Source organism: Colletotrichum godetiae (assembly GCF_030913485.1).
Source record: "Colletotrichum godetiae strain CBS 193.32 chromosome Unknown BDP55scaffold_18, whole genome shotgun sequence".
NCBI classification, from domain to species: Eukaryota; Fungi; Ascomycota; class Sordariomycetes; order Glomerellales; family Glomerellaceae; genus Colletotrichum; species Colletotrichum godetiae.
In genome coordinates, this window is record NW_026851266.1 from 733,317 (window position 1) to 749,649 (window position 16,333).

General features: G+C 51.5%; 5 protein-coding genes across 5 annotated transcripts; 2 read left to right on the top strand and 3 right to left on the bottom strand.

Annotated features, from left to right (window-relative positions):
- Positions 1-1,513: 1,513 nt before the first annotated feature.
- BDP55DRAFT_728188 (uncharacterized protein) lies at positions 1,514-3,228 on the top strand (the record flags this gene model as incomplete). The annotated part of the gene is made up of 6 exons (XM_060579405.1): positions 1,514-1,720; positions 1,784-1,820; positions 1,882-1,949; positions 2,008-2,040; positions 2,096-2,436; positions 2,496-3,228. The coding sequence occupies 6 exons, from the start codon at positions 1,514-1,516 to the stop codon at positions 3,226-3,228; spliced, it is 1,419 nt and encodes a 472-aa protein (XP_060430365.1).
- Positions 3,229-3,597: 369 nt separating this feature from the next.
- On the bottom strand, positions 3,598-6,380 carry BDP55DRAFT_662415 (uncharacterized protein). The gene is made up of 4 exons (XM_060574798.1): positions 6,065-6,380; positions 5,708-6,008; positions 5,106-5,647; positions 3,598-5,049 (listed from the first exon to the last, which is right to left on the bottom strand). The coding sequence occupies exons 1-4, from the start codon at positions 6,248-6,250 to the stop codon at positions 4,042-4,044; spliced, it is 2,037 nt and encodes a 678-aa protein (XP_060430366.1). The 5' UTR covers positions 6,251-6,380; the 3' UTR covers positions 3,598-4,041.
- A 769-nt stretch (positions 6,381-7,149) lies between these two features.
- On the bottom strand, positions 7,150-8,614 carry BDP55DRAFT_631526 (uncharacterized protein; the record flags this gene model as incomplete). The annotated part of the gene is made up of 5 exons (XM_060572293.1): positions 7,150-7,636; positions 7,758-8,128; positions 8,204-8,271; positions 8,348-8,384; positions 8,441-8,614. The coding sequence occupies 5 exons, from the start codon at positions 8,612-8,614 to the stop codon at positions 7,150-7,152; spliced, it is 1,137 nt and encodes a 378-aa protein (XP_060430367.1).
- A 2,728-nt stretch (positions 8,615-11,342) lies between these two features.
- On the top strand, positions 11,343-13,440 carry BDP55DRAFT_768050 (GMC oxidoreductase; the record flags this gene model as incomplete). The annotated part of the gene is made up of 2 exons (XM_060581009.1): positions 11,343-11,420; positions 11,485-13,440. The coding sequence occupies 2 exons, from the start codon at positions 11,343-11,345 to the stop codon at positions 13,177-13,179; spliced, it is 1,773 nt and encodes a 590-aa protein (XP_060430368.1). The 3' UTR covers positions 13,180-13,440.
- Positions 13,441-14,640: 1,200 nt separating this feature from the next.
- Positions 14,641-15,951, bottom strand: BDP55DRAFT_693564 (putative NAD dependent epimerase/dehydratase; the record flags this gene model as incomplete). The annotated part of the gene is made up of 3 exons (XM_060577238.1): positions 14,641-14,985; positions 15,024-15,686; positions 15,925-15,951. 3 exons carry the CDS (start codon positions 15,949-15,951, stop codon positions 14,641-14,643), a joined length of 1,035 nt encoding a protein of 344 aa, XP_060430369.1.
- Positions 15,952-16,333: the final 382 nt, after the last annotated feature.

Consider the following 16,333-nt stretch of genomic DNA (forward strand, 5'->3'; position numbering starts at 1 on the left):
CTACCATTCGTCGAGCTCCCAGTAGGGCCGACTTCTTTAATTAGGGGCTTCGTACTAGAGACGAAGCCGACAAGATACGATGAGCGGGATGTTTAAATTTCAGTATGGTTATTTTGAGCGATGGGAATCTTGAATGTGGTCTCCGTCCAAATGACAAATCGACGTCACCGAAAGCCCCGGCAAAGATGTTTACGCCCCATAGCATCCACTCAACTTCGCACCCTGCCGCAAGCCCACCTCAAGGATTAGGATTTGTCGTCTTCCATTTACTAAGGACCTCATCAATTACAACCGCATCACTTTACCCCCTCAGCACTGAGGTGACTCCGATATGAACAGTATATCAACGTCCGGTGCCGACTTCACCGGCCGCTGACTCGATCGGGTAGCAGCTCGGCGCGTATCATGAATCAATGGCCGGCGAAGGATATCCATGCTAGCCCCCAGTTCACCATCTTCGCTTAACAAAGCCGCAATATCGTCACTGAATCCCCAAATGTGTTTAATGGTAGGAGGACGCCCAGAGACTAAACAAACCATGACGGATTTGAGTTCCGTAATTTCAAACAAACAGGCAATTCATCTGAAGAAAACAACAGATGAGACTAGACACACTCAGAAGGTCCGCCCAGATCGACCTGGTGGGAGAAGACCAGAGCCTCGAGAGCTGCAGGGAACGAAACGTCTGGAAAAGTGTGCTCTTATTTGGGGTATAAGGATATGCGCAACGGTCCCGAGCATCGAGCCTCGGTGGACGGATCTCCTGCGCCGAACCTGCAGAGAAGAACACACCGCATAAATGAGGAAGGATGGCGGTTCCCATCGCCGAGCCAAGAAACCATCGTTGTAAGCACAACGCGGCGATGTCACCTTCGAGATGTCAGCCCGAACCTTGGAGAAAGACGCATCTTTGTGATACGTGTTTCCGCCCACTATTGAAGAGATCCTCTTGCGACTTGTCTTACTACCGAAGGATCACAAGACGTCATTGTACATGGTTGACACAGCGCAGCATCGCGACATTTACGCTTTACAAATTGCGAAAGCCGCGGAGAGGAAAACGAGTCATGTCGAACTCAAAGAAGACGCCCATCTCAAGTGCGCTCGTCGCTCCGTGATCCTGGCACACGCGACAACTATGCTCTTAGCCCCAACTCAATCATGAGCGCTCCTCGTGCAGCGCACGATTGAGATCGATGTGCCCTGTTCCCAGGCGGTCAACACTAGACGTTCTCGTGCTTTCCCACTGCCATGCCAATCCCACAGTCTACCTCACTACAGCGCCGTATTGTAACGTGAATGGTTCCTTGGGATCTCAAGGAGCGACTGCTAGCCCCAGAAGACATGATCTAAGATCGCCATTTCTCGCGACATTCAATGTCGCACTTCATTCGCAGCACGTACCAATCTTCGAGTACCGGCCGACAACATCTACATCGCTATAACTCCTTCAGTCACAACGTCACCTGGCTGTGCCTCCTTCGGGGGAGGGGCGAAAGTGAGAAACAGGACGATGGATTCGATAGCGGTGGAAGACGAACAAGCAGCGACTCCAGACATCCACACCGTGGACCCAAACGAAACGCGACAGCCACTCGTCATCGGCGTGACAGTCACGGCGCTGTTCCTCTCGACTCTTGTCACGGCCCTCAGAGTCCACGTCCGCGCTTTTCTGCTGAGGAAATGGGGCTGGGATGATTCGGCGTTGGTGGCATCTTCTGTGCGTTTGCAGTACTGAGTTGGCTTCAAAGTCGATCATGGAACGCTGACAACTCGAAACAAGGTCCTCGTATTCTTCGTTGGGCTTCTTATGCTTATTAGTAGGACAATTCTTCATGGCGTGAGATGGGAGGTTGTTTGCTGATCAGTTCGGTGATGCAGATACTCACTTCGGCGACGGGTTACACCAAGCCACGCTGCCTAGAGACAAGTTTCTCAAATCTCAAGAGGTACTTCCAGCACAGTCGAAGGCGTTGAGAAGACAGAAGAAACTTACCTTGTATCCAGATCGCGATCACAGCTGTCGCCATCTACCAAGTCGTGCGTCTCCCCAGATCGGCCTGACGAGGGCGGCACAAGCTAACTACCTTAACAGGCCTACCCATTGATCAAATCAACTTTTCTTCTTCAGTACCGGCGCGTCTTTCCATTGCCAGCTTTTCAAAAGTTATGCAATATTTTCCTAATCTTTATTATTGCCTTTGGGATATCGCAGGTGGTTTCAGTCTGCCTGGCCTGTATCCCGCTCAGGAGCCTCTGGGACCACACAATACCCGGCCGATGCATAAAACTTCTCGACTGGTGGATTATTGGGTCATCGATAAACCTTTTCACCGACATTGTCATCTTCATCATGCCACTACCGCTACTGCGGACGATACCCCTGCCCATGAGGCAAAATATAGTGCTAATGGCCACGTTCGGACTCGGCTTCTTGTACGTCTTGCCTACCAGTCGTTGTACGTTCCCGGGTCCTCCGCTGACATGTCTCACAGCACCTGCGCGATCTCAGTCATCCGCCTCACGACACTAAAGAGCTCATCAACCTCCACCGACGCAACATACAACACCGTCATCGCCGGAATTTGGTCAATAACAGAGCTAAGCTGCGCCATAATCTGCCTCTGCGTCCCGACCCTCCGCCCTCTCCTCGGCGGACAAAACTCAAGGGTGCGACCGCCCTCCTACCTCCGACCCAACATCGAAGAGAGCGCCGACACAGAGCTCTACACGCAGTCCGACGGTGACGGTGGCGTGAAGAGCAAGACGCGGCGATCGCGAGCCGATTCGTGTGACCACCCGACCAGCGACCACAGGGAGATCCATCACGACGTCGAAGCCGGTGGCGGCGGTCGAGCTCCGCATCCGCGTATAGATCTGAGTGACGTACCCGGGATACTGCCCCCTCCCGCGGTGCACATCACCCCGTACCAGAACTCGCCTTCGTACGAAGGCTCCCCGCAGCGAGAGACGATACCCCTCACGAGAGTCGAAACCGAGGAAGGCGTACGATTCTTAACCGTCGACGCACCCGAAACAGAACTATCTACGCCGTTGAAACCCCCGCCACGGCGACATACCGACAGAGGACTGAGCCCGGAGGACGGAGGATATTTTGGCGCCGTAGTATGGGACGCGTCGGGCCAGCCGCGATTACCTAGTGTGTCTCCTGTGGCATCGAGGAGTAGCTTGGTTCGGGATAAAGATGATTCTGACAGGCCTAGCTAGCTGTTAGAAGTGACGAGGAACGACACCGGTTTACTTGCTGGGTGTTTGGGTATTTCGATGATGACAGGCATACTCAATGATATCACATTAGCAAAGTATGGCGTTTCGGTATAGATCAAAGGCGACACTTCAGACGTTCATGAAGCAAGGATTATGAATAACTTACACCAATGACAGTGAATGGCCTTTTGAAGAACATGGGATAACTCTCGAACTTGCAGACAAGGCAATAGAAGCCAGGCCACAAAGTAGCGTGAAGCCAGCCGTTGTCTTAGACGGGTGTCATGGTGCGGAACATTGCGCCAACGTACGAGGGCTGGATGCGTTGTGCAACATAATCAGCGGTGCTTGCTTTACCTCATGAGAGACACTGGAAAGGCAGTGAGATAGTACTTCGGTTGGTCCTCACAAGCACAATTCAACATCCATCTCTACCAGCCTACTTTCTCTGAGGAATATAGCATCGCTCAGCGGAAAGCAACAATCTGTCACATATTACTCAGTGTAAATGAAATCGCTACTGACAAGGCACCACCACGCCTTGGCTATCTATAATACAGCCGACGATTTCCTCCCGCCGACAAAATACTTTGCAAGGAGTGTATGAGAGTATCACAAAAAACCACAAACAAACAACAATCCCAGAGTTCCATGCTCGGAAATTTCCTCAAAACCTGTCCTTGAACGCCCGATACTCTCGCACTCCTCCCGCGAGCCTGCTGACTTGAACCCAACGTTGCGTCATTGGTGGTGCGCTGCATCTCTGCTTTTGCCACCGCGGAAAAATGGAGGAACATGGGGCCTTTCGTAGCACTATTCCTTTTTGGCTTCCTCTTCAGCCGGCTTTTCGTCAACATCCATCTTGTCCACCTCGGGCTCAGCAGCTTTGACCTCTGGTTTCTCAGCGGAGTCCTTTTCTTTCTCGGGGGTAGATGCTTTGGCTTCAGCAGCTGGTTCTTCTGCTGCGACCTCAGGCTTGGACTCGTTGGCCTCGGTGACGTCTGGCTCCTTACTTGCTGCTGACTCAGTCTCCTTAGCAGGTTCCGTGGTAGCGTCGGTGGCTTCGGTTGTCTCTGTCGTTTCTGCGACAGGAGGCTCAGCTGCAGGCTCGGCGGAAGGCTGGCGTGAAGAAGGCTTGTCCGCCTTTTCTTCCTTCTCGGCTACCTGGACAGGTTCTGCCTCAACTTCTTCCTTCTTGATTGTAGTAGTGGCCTCCTCAACATCCGCTCCATCTTCCATGCCGACATCACCGTCCTCGTCGACGGCATCCTCATTCGAGGCTTCTGGGGCGGCCTCTTTCTCTGGAAGTGACTTGTCTGACGTATCTTCGGGTTCGGCGGGGTTCTCAAGAGTAATGTCGGCATCCACAATCGGATCAGCGTTGGGGGCCTCTTCACCCTCGGGGGCACCATTTACGGGTGAAGGTGCCCCGCTATCGACCTCGCCTTCAGCTTGCCGGTAGTCACCAAATGTGCGCTTCTTGGCATTCCGAGGGCGCGTCATGCCGTTTGCCTGATCCATATCTTCGTCATCGCTGTCCTCGAATTCCGCTTCGTTACGGGTGCGCTGGTCCCATCGGCGTTGTGTCATTCGATCGTCGGCGTGTTCGTCTTCGTCCATATCGTTTAGCTCGGCTTCTTCCTCGTCCGTCATGCCACCAAAGGGTTGGCGAGGCACATCTTGCATCTGAACGGAGGGGGCAGGCTGGGTATGTCTTAGGTTGTCGATGACAGCGGCCTTGATCTTCTCCAGATATTCGAAGCTGTTCGAGTTCTCCATATTCGATGGGCGCACATTCAGTTCGAAATCGGGGGCATAGTACTAAGGTAGGATCAGTCAACCGTTTTTGGCCAGAACAAAGCGAGCGATGGACCTACTTCGTAATATTCGTTGTAAGGAAGCGTCTTAGGCAGGTGCTTGCCAACGAGTACACCAGTTTCAAATGCCCATGTGCGAGCAACGTTGCGCATGGTGTATCCACCACCTCCCAAAACCAAGGTCGGCAAACCGAAGCTCTTGACGTACCCCACACAGTTGGCGTGGCCCTCCATACTGAGGTTGAAGCAACCCAAGCGGTCGCCGGACAAACTGTCGCCGCCACATTGCAGTACAACAGCTTCGGGTTGATAGAACTTCATGACGTGCTCGATAACCGGTTCGAAAATTGACTTGTACGAGGTGTCGTCGATACCATCGCGAAGGGGAAAGTTGACTGCGTAATGCTTCCCGGTGCCGATACCAATGTCGCGCAACTCTCCGGTACCAGGGAAGTATTCGCCGTATTTGTGGAAGGAAACGGTCATTACTCGGTCAGTCGTGTAGAATGCTTCTTCGACACCGTCGCCATGGTGGACGTCGATATCGATGTAGAGGACGCGCTTCTTAAAACGCAGCAATTCGAGGATGCCGAGGACAATGTCTAGAGATGATTAGCAGGCGCTCAAGGAAAGAAAATGACACTGAACGGAATCTCCAGTACCGTTGACGTAGCAGAAGCCACTGGCCTCGCTCTTTTTGGCGTGATGAAGACCACCAGCCCAATTGACTGCAATGTCGCACTTTTGACGATTAAGACGGGCGGCACCCTCCATGCTACCGCCAGCGCTGATGCCACAGAACTCGAAAAGGCCGTCAAAGACGGGACAATCATCTCCGACATTATATTTTCCCTGTTCCTTCTGGTAGGCGTCCATGTTGTCGGGAGTGACCTTCTGGAGGAAGTCGATGTACTCGTCTGTGTGGAACTGGGTCATCTCTCCCCTCGTCGCAGGTTTCGCGCGCTACATTCGATGAGTTAGTAGCTACCCAGTCGCGAGGACTGAGAAACACAACATACATATATCTCCATGTTCTTGAATAAATCGTAGTGCATGATTAAGCTGTGTGCGAGGCGTATGCGATGGGGCTTCATGGGGTGACCGGTAACATAGGCATAATTACCAATGTCGGAATCGTAGAAGTAGGCGACTTTCTTCGGCGTCGCAGAGCCATTGGCCAGGGCCACCGAACCGAGTTGCGACATTGCGTCGGTCGGCGATCTATTCGCGATGGTGATGTCGTTGGCTATGTGTATATGGGGACCGGGCAAAACCGATTGGGGTGGGTGGTGGGAGGGAAGGATTGGGAAAAAGGTGAAAGGTGCGAAGGCTGCGCGTGGGAGCTCTGATCGGCTCGGCCCCAGATTTCCCAAGGCTGCGTGGGACACAGGCGACAAGCCAATCAGCAGGTGCGATGACATACAAGGGTACCTGAGTGGAGGTCCACCACAGTCCAATGAAGTTGTCGCACGCGGATCTCGGCAGAACTAATAGTCCGATGAGGGCCCGCTCAGAGGCGGCAAGGAAGGGCTTCGCCGGGCGGAAGTGGGTCGACTCGGGAATATGCCCGGGTACTGTGGAGTTGAAAGCCGGAAGACGGTCGGATGGGCCCGAGCCAAGAACGTGACTGAGAGAATTGCCTCCCAGAATACAATGACTGAGTCTAAGGTGAATCTTGGAAGGATTCAATATCATTAGACGGGCCACTAGGCACAATGCTGCTTGTCATCACATTTGTTTTTTCCCGACTCCTCGTTGGCTAACTGCCACGGACTAAATGCACGCAGATGAAATTCGCAGGGTCTCTATTTTGGGTTTAATTGAAGTCAAAGTTCTTAGTACGATATCCGCTTCTCACTCCATGAAGGACAAGTCCAATCGGGATTGTGCAATTGATTGCGGCTGAAGCCAGAGCACTGAGATGAAAGTGAGACTGTGTGCTCAAGGTATCTAGATAAACAACCATTACGGAAAGAATTTGATCAATGGTCATTAGAGATATGCCCCCGGGATGTCAGGATCCTTACGAGCCCCTATCTCATAATCAACTAACGACGAGGCAGGCCCACTGCTTCCCTTCCGAATTCAATGGCACCTCCTACTTTCAACCATTTCTGCTGACACCCATTTGTCGACCCTCCTTAATCATCGTCTCCGTGGTCACCATGATCTGATTCTGATAACTTCCCTTGATTTTTCGATCTCTGTGGCCCAATTCCGGGTCCGCCGTGATGTGTGCGTAGACCGAAGGCATGCTACCTGACTGACTGGCGTTCATGTCTTCGAGGACGAGCTCTTCGGTGCTAACTTCGCGTTGTCCACTCTTGAGCTCCTTGAATGTTCCGCGCCTCATGCCTGAGGAGGGACCGTATCGATGGTACGCACTGGTCTTGGTGTGCGCGGACGAGAGGCCTGCACCCGGAAGCCACTTGGCGAGAAGGGGTCGGATGGTCGGCAGGGAGGCGCATATGATGGAGGTGTTGAGCTCGATGGCGGACCAGATTGCGGCGCCGATATTTTCCCACGGAGGGTCATTGCTGGAGACCGCTGTGCGGAGAGTGAACATGCGATAGACTGAGATAATGCAGACACTGGAGCGAGATTTCGAAGGTCAGCCTGTGAACCCGAATGAAGCCACAAAGCTGGTTGTACCAGTGTGAAGCATGAAGGCAAAGGGAAAGGTATAAGGGACTGGGCGGGGTCGCCACTCACAAGAAGCCAAGACAAAAGATCCCAAACAGCATAGCCTTCTGCTTTCTTGGAAGTTGAAGCCTCAGAACGGAGGGCAAAGGGATGCAGAAGATCATGAAATCGGTTGCTAGGCTCATAGCCGATGAAAAGTACCAGATGGGTAGCGTGTTGAGACAGAACCCAGCGGTACTGGGCACGATGATGGCCATGGGCAGGCAAGAAAGCCCGAGAAGGGTGGCCTGGACACACGCCCAGGCCACTACGTATACCATTGCCCAAAAGCAGACTCTTTGAACAACTTTCGAGACAAACACACGCCGATACTGGAGCAAGAAGGACACCTTGACGACATTCATTCCCATATTGTAATGGAGAATGACAATCAGAAGATACTGCATCCTTTTAAGTCAGTGGTTCTTAAACAGTTATTCGGTCTGGTGCTGGTGGGGGCTGGGAGATGTGCAAACCTTCAATTGCTCCATGGTCTCCTCTGCTGAAACATTTTCAACATGTCTACCCATTCCATATTTGACTTCTATGGAGCTCAACAGTGTTAACATATTGTCTCGGTGCACTGCTTGGGGGTGAAGAAAGTACGAAGCAAAACGTACCAAAGACTGTGCCGATTCCGACCACAAGAGCAAACAGCTTGCCAACATGTTAAAATCGCTGTAAAATGGTAGAATAATCTCGGTTTCTCTTACCATGGCGATCAACATAGTCCAGTCATCTTTTCCAGCGGTTTTGAGGAGAACTAGGCGAGTATAGAGCCGAAGTGAGAGGACCGCGGCCGAAGCAACAACAAAGCCAATGGCGATACCATTTACAAGAGGACCATTCGACTCAGTTCTAATATCTTGGGTTTCATTGTCGGCCATGGCTGCGGGAGATGTTTGCCAACAGGTCGGAACGAACGGCGAAGACCAAGGACACTGACCGATCTTGACCTGAGACTCCCGCGAGGATGGGCAGATCGGCCCTCGAGAAGCAACTTTATGATATATTTTTCCAAGAACGAGAAAGAGGAGCAAAACGTAGGCGTACTGAAGCTCGAAAGGCTTGAACGGACGCCATTTCGTGCAGGGGGCGGGACGTGTGTGACTATGACCAACTTTCCGCTGTAGCGAGCCTCAAGAAAGACTGGTCCGCTGGCTGCAGGGGTGGAGTCTGTGTTGCCGGGATAGCAGAGATCACTGAAAAAGGAACATGCAGGGTCCGTTAGAGGAAGTTCGTCTCATCAATGTTTCCTAGTAGGGTGACAGTTGGTTCCTCGATACCATGGCCCACAGACCAAAAAACCAAGGAAGACTAACGAAAGGTCCCCCCGTTGCAGGTGATGCCGTCTATGGTAGCTTCAATGGATTTAGCCACCGCAGAAACCCGACAATTACAACACAACTGATACCCTTGCATCAAACATGGTTCTTTTCTTTCATCGCGACCGGCCGCGTCTTGCTGTGCCGGCGCGATGCATACTTCGTCCTAGAAAGGAATGATATCTCGGCCCCTGCGTCACTATCCCGAGGCTTCCTCTCCCCTGGAACGAGAGATAGGGGGAATGCTGAAGCCTTTACCATGAGCAAGCATCGTGTTGATAATCTCCTCGATTCTTTGGATCCGTCATGCTCTGAGATAGCCCAGGGGATTCATCCTTGAGACCTAGACTGCTCTACTCTAAAAGCCGGAAGACATTGGCGATGCAAGTTTCCTCGTTTGAAAAGCCCCTTCATGCTAGTATGTGATTCAGTATCTTGACTTCTCAAGATCATTCAGATATCTTATATGGGCATTCTGCTTAGCGTGCAAGTTTTTAGTTGAGATATGTTGTCTTGCGAGGGAAGTGACACGGACGCATTGTGCCCACATCATCGACATAAGCAAGGGCTCCGCGCCATGCTCATTGCCAAGCTGGTTGGATCACTGTCAACTGAATAAATGGTAGCACTGTCCGGGGAACAGTTACCCCACCTAGGCCTTTTCGTAGTGTTCCGCGGAAGATGTTGTCCTTGGCCCCCGTTCCAAGGGTACAAATGCACTACACTAGCAACGCGCATGCAGCGATGGCACTTACCCAACTCTGGTTGTGGTGTTGGTGTCCCGGCTTGGCTGTTGGAACCAATCGTTAGGTAAAATATCTGCAATATCCAGGCTAGGACCCCGGCCCTTGAAACCGGGCCAAGTTACCAGATATGGATAGAGAAAAAACGGCCCTCGTAAAGCAGGGGACTTAATCATTCTGTATTGCATGAACTCAGCCTAATATGCATAGACTGTGATTCTTCTTCTTCGGACAGTCTGCTGAAGAAATGCAACGGCATCACAAGACCTGAAAGGACGGCATGGGCGGAAATTTCACTTGCATCAAAGCAAAGACTCGGTCTTCTGGCGCAGTCATTCAAAGTGAATGGGCATGGTACTTATTATGTAGGACGTAACATTATATGAGGGGAAGCTTTTCCCCGGACCCGCCTTTTCAGCATCGAACGGCGGCAACTCCGCTTCCGCTAGCCAGACCTTAGTATCAATCTTATTCGAACTGCTTGCGCATCCATTGTCAGGGCTTGTGGGGAGAACCACCAAGTGCCAACGCCGCCTTGTGGGCGGCGGGCGCTTTTTCCCACTACAAATCGGTCCTACTGGCAGGGCCCTCCCGAAATTGCAAGCCCGATTCTCTAAGGCGTTCTGGCATCAGAGAGCTGCTGTGTTCTTTGCCCTGACATGATTTCTGTGTTGGAAGAGGCGCACAGATGAGCGGGACGCTCTCGGGGCCACCCGCCTACTCTCGGATCATTCCCGCGGATGGGACTAAGGGCACAAAGCCAAGACTCCTATTTCTGTGGCAATTCTTATCAGACGAACCATGACTTCTCAGAGGTCATCGAAGATTGGTTGTTCAAGCAATACCTGTCCCGGCGTTCTTTGCACTACCTACCTTAAACCTGCTGGCGTTGGAAATACGACACAGCCTACCATCATGAGCATGATCTTTTGATTACTTGGTTAGTTCGTATTTTGAATCGATCCCATAATCATACCATTTGTTATAATATGCGCGATTAAGTTACCAGATACGGTCTAGCAAGGCTATTGTCTCCGGGCATACTCAACTGAGCACACCCAACTGAAAAATCAAGCCGGGACTAGGGTCAACTTACCCCTGTCTTCGTCCGTACCATTCCATGGTACGTACACGCAAGAGTAAGTAGTTTGCACTTCTCATTGCGCGTCAAGATGGATGGCTGAGCACTCATTCCGGGTTGGTCAACGTCGCATCCGAGATTTCCAGGAGACTCCGGAATGTTGGTTCAGGGTTCTGTTTTTCATCACCCAGGATCTGGGTCGCGGGCTTCGGTCCAGCGAGGGCACGCATGAATAATCTTTGCGTAATGCGAAGAAGCGGAGGATTTACTACGCCTAGTAGTTTACTACGCAGAAGGAGGAGAGTCCCCCGATTAAGAATTAGAGCCTGGGAGTTAGGTGAGGCCGCAGTTACAAAACAAGGCGATTTCCCGCCCATTCACCGTCTCTTCAGCACCACCAAGAATCGACACTTCGTTGATCTCAGTCAAGTGGACGGCTTCCTTCGTTATTCTTCCGCTGTACAGTATGTCGTTTCTCAAGGCGTGGGCCGTGCTGGTCCTGCTCAGTGCTGTTTCCTGCACTTCTGCTCAGTCCTATGACTACGTAAGTCACAACTCACGTCGAGCTTCCCGAGGAGTTACTCGTGTATGCTTACACAAGAGGATAGATCATCGTTGGCGGTGGCACTGCAGGTTCCGCTCTGGCGACTCGCCTGAGTCTTGGCTTGCCCGATGCCCAGATCTTGCTTCTCGAGGCTGGCCCATCTGCCCTGGACGAGCTCCGTATCAACGTACCTGGTCTGAGAGGCTCGATCTTGGGGACGGAATATGACTGGAACTTCACATCAGTCGACCAGAGTGCTCTCGGTGGTCGCCAGATCCCCGTCAACCGCGGCAAGGTTCTGGGTGGCTCGTCAGCCATGAACTACCTTTGCTATGACCGTGCCGCTGCCGCCGAGTACGAGGCCTGGGGTGAGATGGGCAGCGAAGGTTGGTCGTGGGATGTTATGATTGAAGCCATGACCAAGTCGGAGAACTTCACTGGCTCCGACAAGGACCCTCGTGGTCGCTCCGGCCCCATCCGTAACACCTACAACCGTGTAGTCTACGACGTCCTCAACACATGGCAACCAGCCGGAACGGAGCTCGGTCTTCCCATCAACGAGGAAGGAAACATGCATGGCAACCCCATTGGCATCATGTTCCAGGGCACAAACATCGACAACACCGACTACTCTCGGTCTTACAGTGCCAATAGTTATCTTCCACTTGCAGGGTCGAACCTCGAGGTGAAGACCAATGCCCAGGTCGTCAAGGTCAATCTCAACAAGACTTGCGACGACGATTACGCTGCCACCGGTGTGACCCTCGCCGATGGGACGGTCTTCAACGCTGCCAAGGAGGTTATCCTGTCTGCTGGTTCTATCCAGAGCCCTGGTCTGCTTGAGTTATCTGGTATCGGCCAGGCAGCAGTGATTGAAGCGGCCGGTGTTGACCCGCTTATCGACCTGCCCGGCGTCGGCGAGAACTATCAAGACCACATCCGCACTTCCAACGTATATCGGCTGAAGGACGAGTTTGACTCTTTCGATGCGCTCATCTTTGACTCTAACGGTGCCAACGCCACCGCTGAGCTGCAAAAGTGGATCGACGGCGAGGTGTCTCTCTACGACTATACAACCGCGGCTTATGGGTTCCTGCACTGGGGTCAGATCGATAGCCAGGCTCAAGCCGAGATCCTCGCGCTAGCAGAGGCGGAGTTCGGCAACAGCACCAACCCCATCGACAAGAAGAAGCTCGAGTTCCTGAGAGACGACTCCGTCCCAGACTATGAGCTCATCTTTGACGCAAACTACGTCGGTGCGGCTGGGTACCCTGGCTCCGGCAAGTTCATCACTATCTTCAGCACTGTCATGCACGCCCTCAGCCGGGGTAACGTGCACATTGATCCCGCGAATCCTACTGGAAAGCCCATCATTGACCTTAAGTTCCTGAGCAACGAGCATGACATCAAGGCCGCCGTCGAAGGCGCCAAGTTCGCGCGCAAGATTGCCGAGACGGGACCACTCAAGGCCGTCTGGGATGTTGAGACAGAGCCTGGCCCGGATGTTCTGACTGACGATCACTTTCGCGAGTTCGCTGTCAAAACGGTTACGAGTTTCTATCATCCGGTTGGAACCTGCTCTCTTCTCCCCAAGGCTGAGGGTGGTGTTGTAGACGCTGATCTGCGGGTTTACGGTACTCAGAACTTGCGAGTAGTCGACAACAGTATTGTTCCCATCATTGTATCTGGTCACATCCAGACAGCTGCGTACGGTGTTGCCGAGGTAGCGGCTACGAAGATTATTGCGAGTGCTAAATGATGGGATTAGTTCATTCCGGGATTTTGGGCAGCTTCTCATCATTGCCCGAAAGGAAATTCATCACGTTATCAACTTGGGCCGCGCGCAGAAAGCACGCGAACCTGAAAGCCCGAGGCTAAAGGAACAACACAACGAGTAGTAAAACTTTTGCCCGCAGACCCAGAGGCCGTCTCAGTTGTTATCGCCCATGGGACTCAAAGATAGATATAAAGATAGCATTATGAACTGAATGCTGATTGCATGATGAATCGCGGAAGATGGTGAAACTTACCCGTCGCCGGTGACGGCGGGAGAAGGGACCAAGAAGGTCGCATCCTTCTAGAAGATCCGGATGCCCCGAAGGGCCTTGTGATTCTGGTTGTTGTGAGGGACCATCTAGATAATAAATAATGTTAGCCTCAAATCATTCAAACCCTAACAGGCCTAGGACATAGCGATTTGCTTTTTGTTTGGTCCATATAAAATATATTTAGGCAAGTACAATACGAGTATCAGAACAACAATAGTAACAGTAATTGTAATATTGATTGTAGGAGTAGAGATAGGAAGGGTATACATAACCCCTATAGTCAAACGACGCAGCCCCCTAGTACACCTCTAAAGAATTTTATATATAAAGTAGTTAAATGTGGTGATGTCGTACGGTACATATAGCGTTAGTTACCACCCGTAACAAGGGGCGACGTTTTTGCAACAGATGAAGAGAAGAGTGATTGGATGTTGTATTTGAGAAAAGAAAAGCAAGTGTGAGAGGCTTGTTCGGTGGGAGAATAGTGGAAGGAAGTGAAGATTGCAAGGCCGGTGGAAAAAGGCATGCGGCTCGAGATACCTTGGCCCAACCACCTGGAATTTCTTCTCCGACAGTTGATTTACAACAATCAGGGTTTTCAATCGCGTCTTAGACGCGATGAATACATCAATTGCTTTAATAGTCGCGTCTCATTTGCATAAATTCCGGCTCCTGTCCCTTCTTCAACTCTCTGACGCGTAGGATATGTTAACCTCGTCCATTTCTTCGCGTAGCCCATTCCTTTAATTCTTCGATTAAATAGTTCGCATCGGTTAAGAAGCTGGTTGATGAAAAGAGGATGGTAAAAAGATGATAATAGAAAAGTTAACTATATCCCGTACATGGTACCAGCGTTCCCTGAGTTTGGGCCTTCAATGGGCGGAGGTTGAGGTAAACGTGAAGCGTTTTGATACGTTATAATAATCTTGGAATGGAGCAAACCTAGAGAAAAACTGGAGACGGATGTGGTGGCGCCAAGAGCAGTTGATGGGATATCCAGGCACAAGTTATCGCATCATAGGCCTTCAATCCTTCTATTCCTTCTATTTATTGAAGTGCGTGTATATTCGCGACTATAAAGACCTATGTGCATCGTGCTATAAGCCTTCTGAATCTCTCTTTTTTATTAAGTTCTTGTACAAAACGAGCATCTACGGAACATAGCTGCTTATTCAAGCCGTCTTATCGTCATAAGATCCGCACGCTACACCGGCCATCTGTTGTGCCTTCTGAATCATAGGGTTGCCTAGCATAGCAGCAGCTTCAAAGGCTTTGCGATATGCGCCCACGGCCTCCGCAAACAGGGGTCTTTTATTTTCCCAGCCTGCGACTTTGCGCAAGTTGGAAGAGTCCGTCCATTGGGGAAATCCCACGAGCATCATCAGCCACGGATGGTCTCCTGGGATCCAATCTTGCGGCTCCACGCAAGACATTCCGGCTTTGATCTTGTATTCTTTGACCAATGCTTGTCCCACCTCATCAACCGTTTCATATCGATGTGCTGATATGTTGAAGATCTGGCCACGATCGAGTGTTGGTCTGGGTGTGTCGCAACAGCAACGTAGGCTTCTCCACAGTCGTCGATGTGAACGGCGCCCAAGACTGCATTCGGCTTAGAGGGAAAGACCAAAGGCTTGCCACTTTGGGCTGCCGCTGCTGCGACCAGAAAAAAGCCAGCATAGTGACTCGCTGACCGAACATACACATTGGTAAGCCGAAGCAGGACTGGGCGAAGTACATCCGTATGGTCGAAGATCTTTGTTGCGTTTTCTGCCCGGGGCGCTAGCATGGAAGGTGGATTGATTGGCAAATCCTCAGTGTGAGGGAACAAGCCAGCCTCACCATCGAAGTACGGTCCCACACCATAGTCTTTGCACCCAGAAGTGAACATAACCAGTGGTTTGTTCCCACCGGCCTCGATTACCCCGGCTGTCAGGGTGCGGAGGAAGCTGATAGTGTTGTTGAAGTGTGGGACGTAGTCGGAAAGCACCTCGGTGGTCGAAACGATACCATCGATGGTTTTAGGCAGGCTGTTCTGAATGGATTTGTAGGATGATTCACCATTGATGCTGCCAACTACAACGTTGATCTCTTCTGCAGAGAGGTTGGCAGAGGCGGCAGATGAGCGTACGAGGCCAAACGTGATCCAACCGACACGGACGAATGCGCGAGCCACAGCATTACCGATGTAACCGTTAGCGCCAGTCACAAGGACTGTCTTGTGTATAATCTTGCTGGTGGGTATCCCTGAGAGTATGTAATCTGGAGATCGTGGTATGACAACGATTGTATTATCAGTGGTGTGAGTTTGAGCCTTGAGCATTGATAACTTTGCGCGATGAATAGGGTCTTATCTATAATTGTGTGACTATGTGTATTTCATCAGGCGTTATAGGGGTGAAGTACAGCTTCTTCAATCTCTATCGCATATCAAGAAGTTGCTTGTCTCTCCTTACTAGCTGTACTCCGTAAACGTACTGCATACCCAGCCCAGCCTGGCTCGCACTGCAGCCCACTTGTACCCGGTGGGATAGAACACCTTATACTCCGTACTGAGACGGAGTAGTCAGGTATCTGAGCAGCCGTAGGAGGCGGAACGAAAATAAGCCGACTCCGTTCCAGTCGCACTGAACAGTTCAGGTGTGTGCACTCTCAATCTCCCCTCTGTATTGATCGCAGTCTAGGTACACAGGCCAGGAGCATCCTAGAAGACTTTGATATACTAGCGCAAGCCAAAATGAAATAATAAGTTTCTGCTGTCGGACCGCACCGATCAAACGACATACCTCTGTCGGCTCAACTATACACTCCGTCGGGATCCTCCACTTCAGTGTCCTCCCGACTAAAGGCCGTGCTTCGGCGTGA

Coding starts and splice junctions, on each gene's coding strand:
- BDP55DRAFT_662415 (XM_060574798.1), bottom strand. CDS start 6,250: ATGTCGCAACTCGGTTCGGTGGCCCTGGCCAATGGCTCTGCGACGCCG. Junction 6,009..6,064: donor TCAAGAACATGGAGATATAT/GTATGTTGTGTT, acceptor CATCGAATGTAG/CGCGCGAAACCTGCGACGAG. Junction 5,050..5,105: donor CTTACAACGAATATTACGAA/GTAGGTCCATCG, acceptor ATCCTACCTTAG/TACTATGCCCCCGATTTCGA.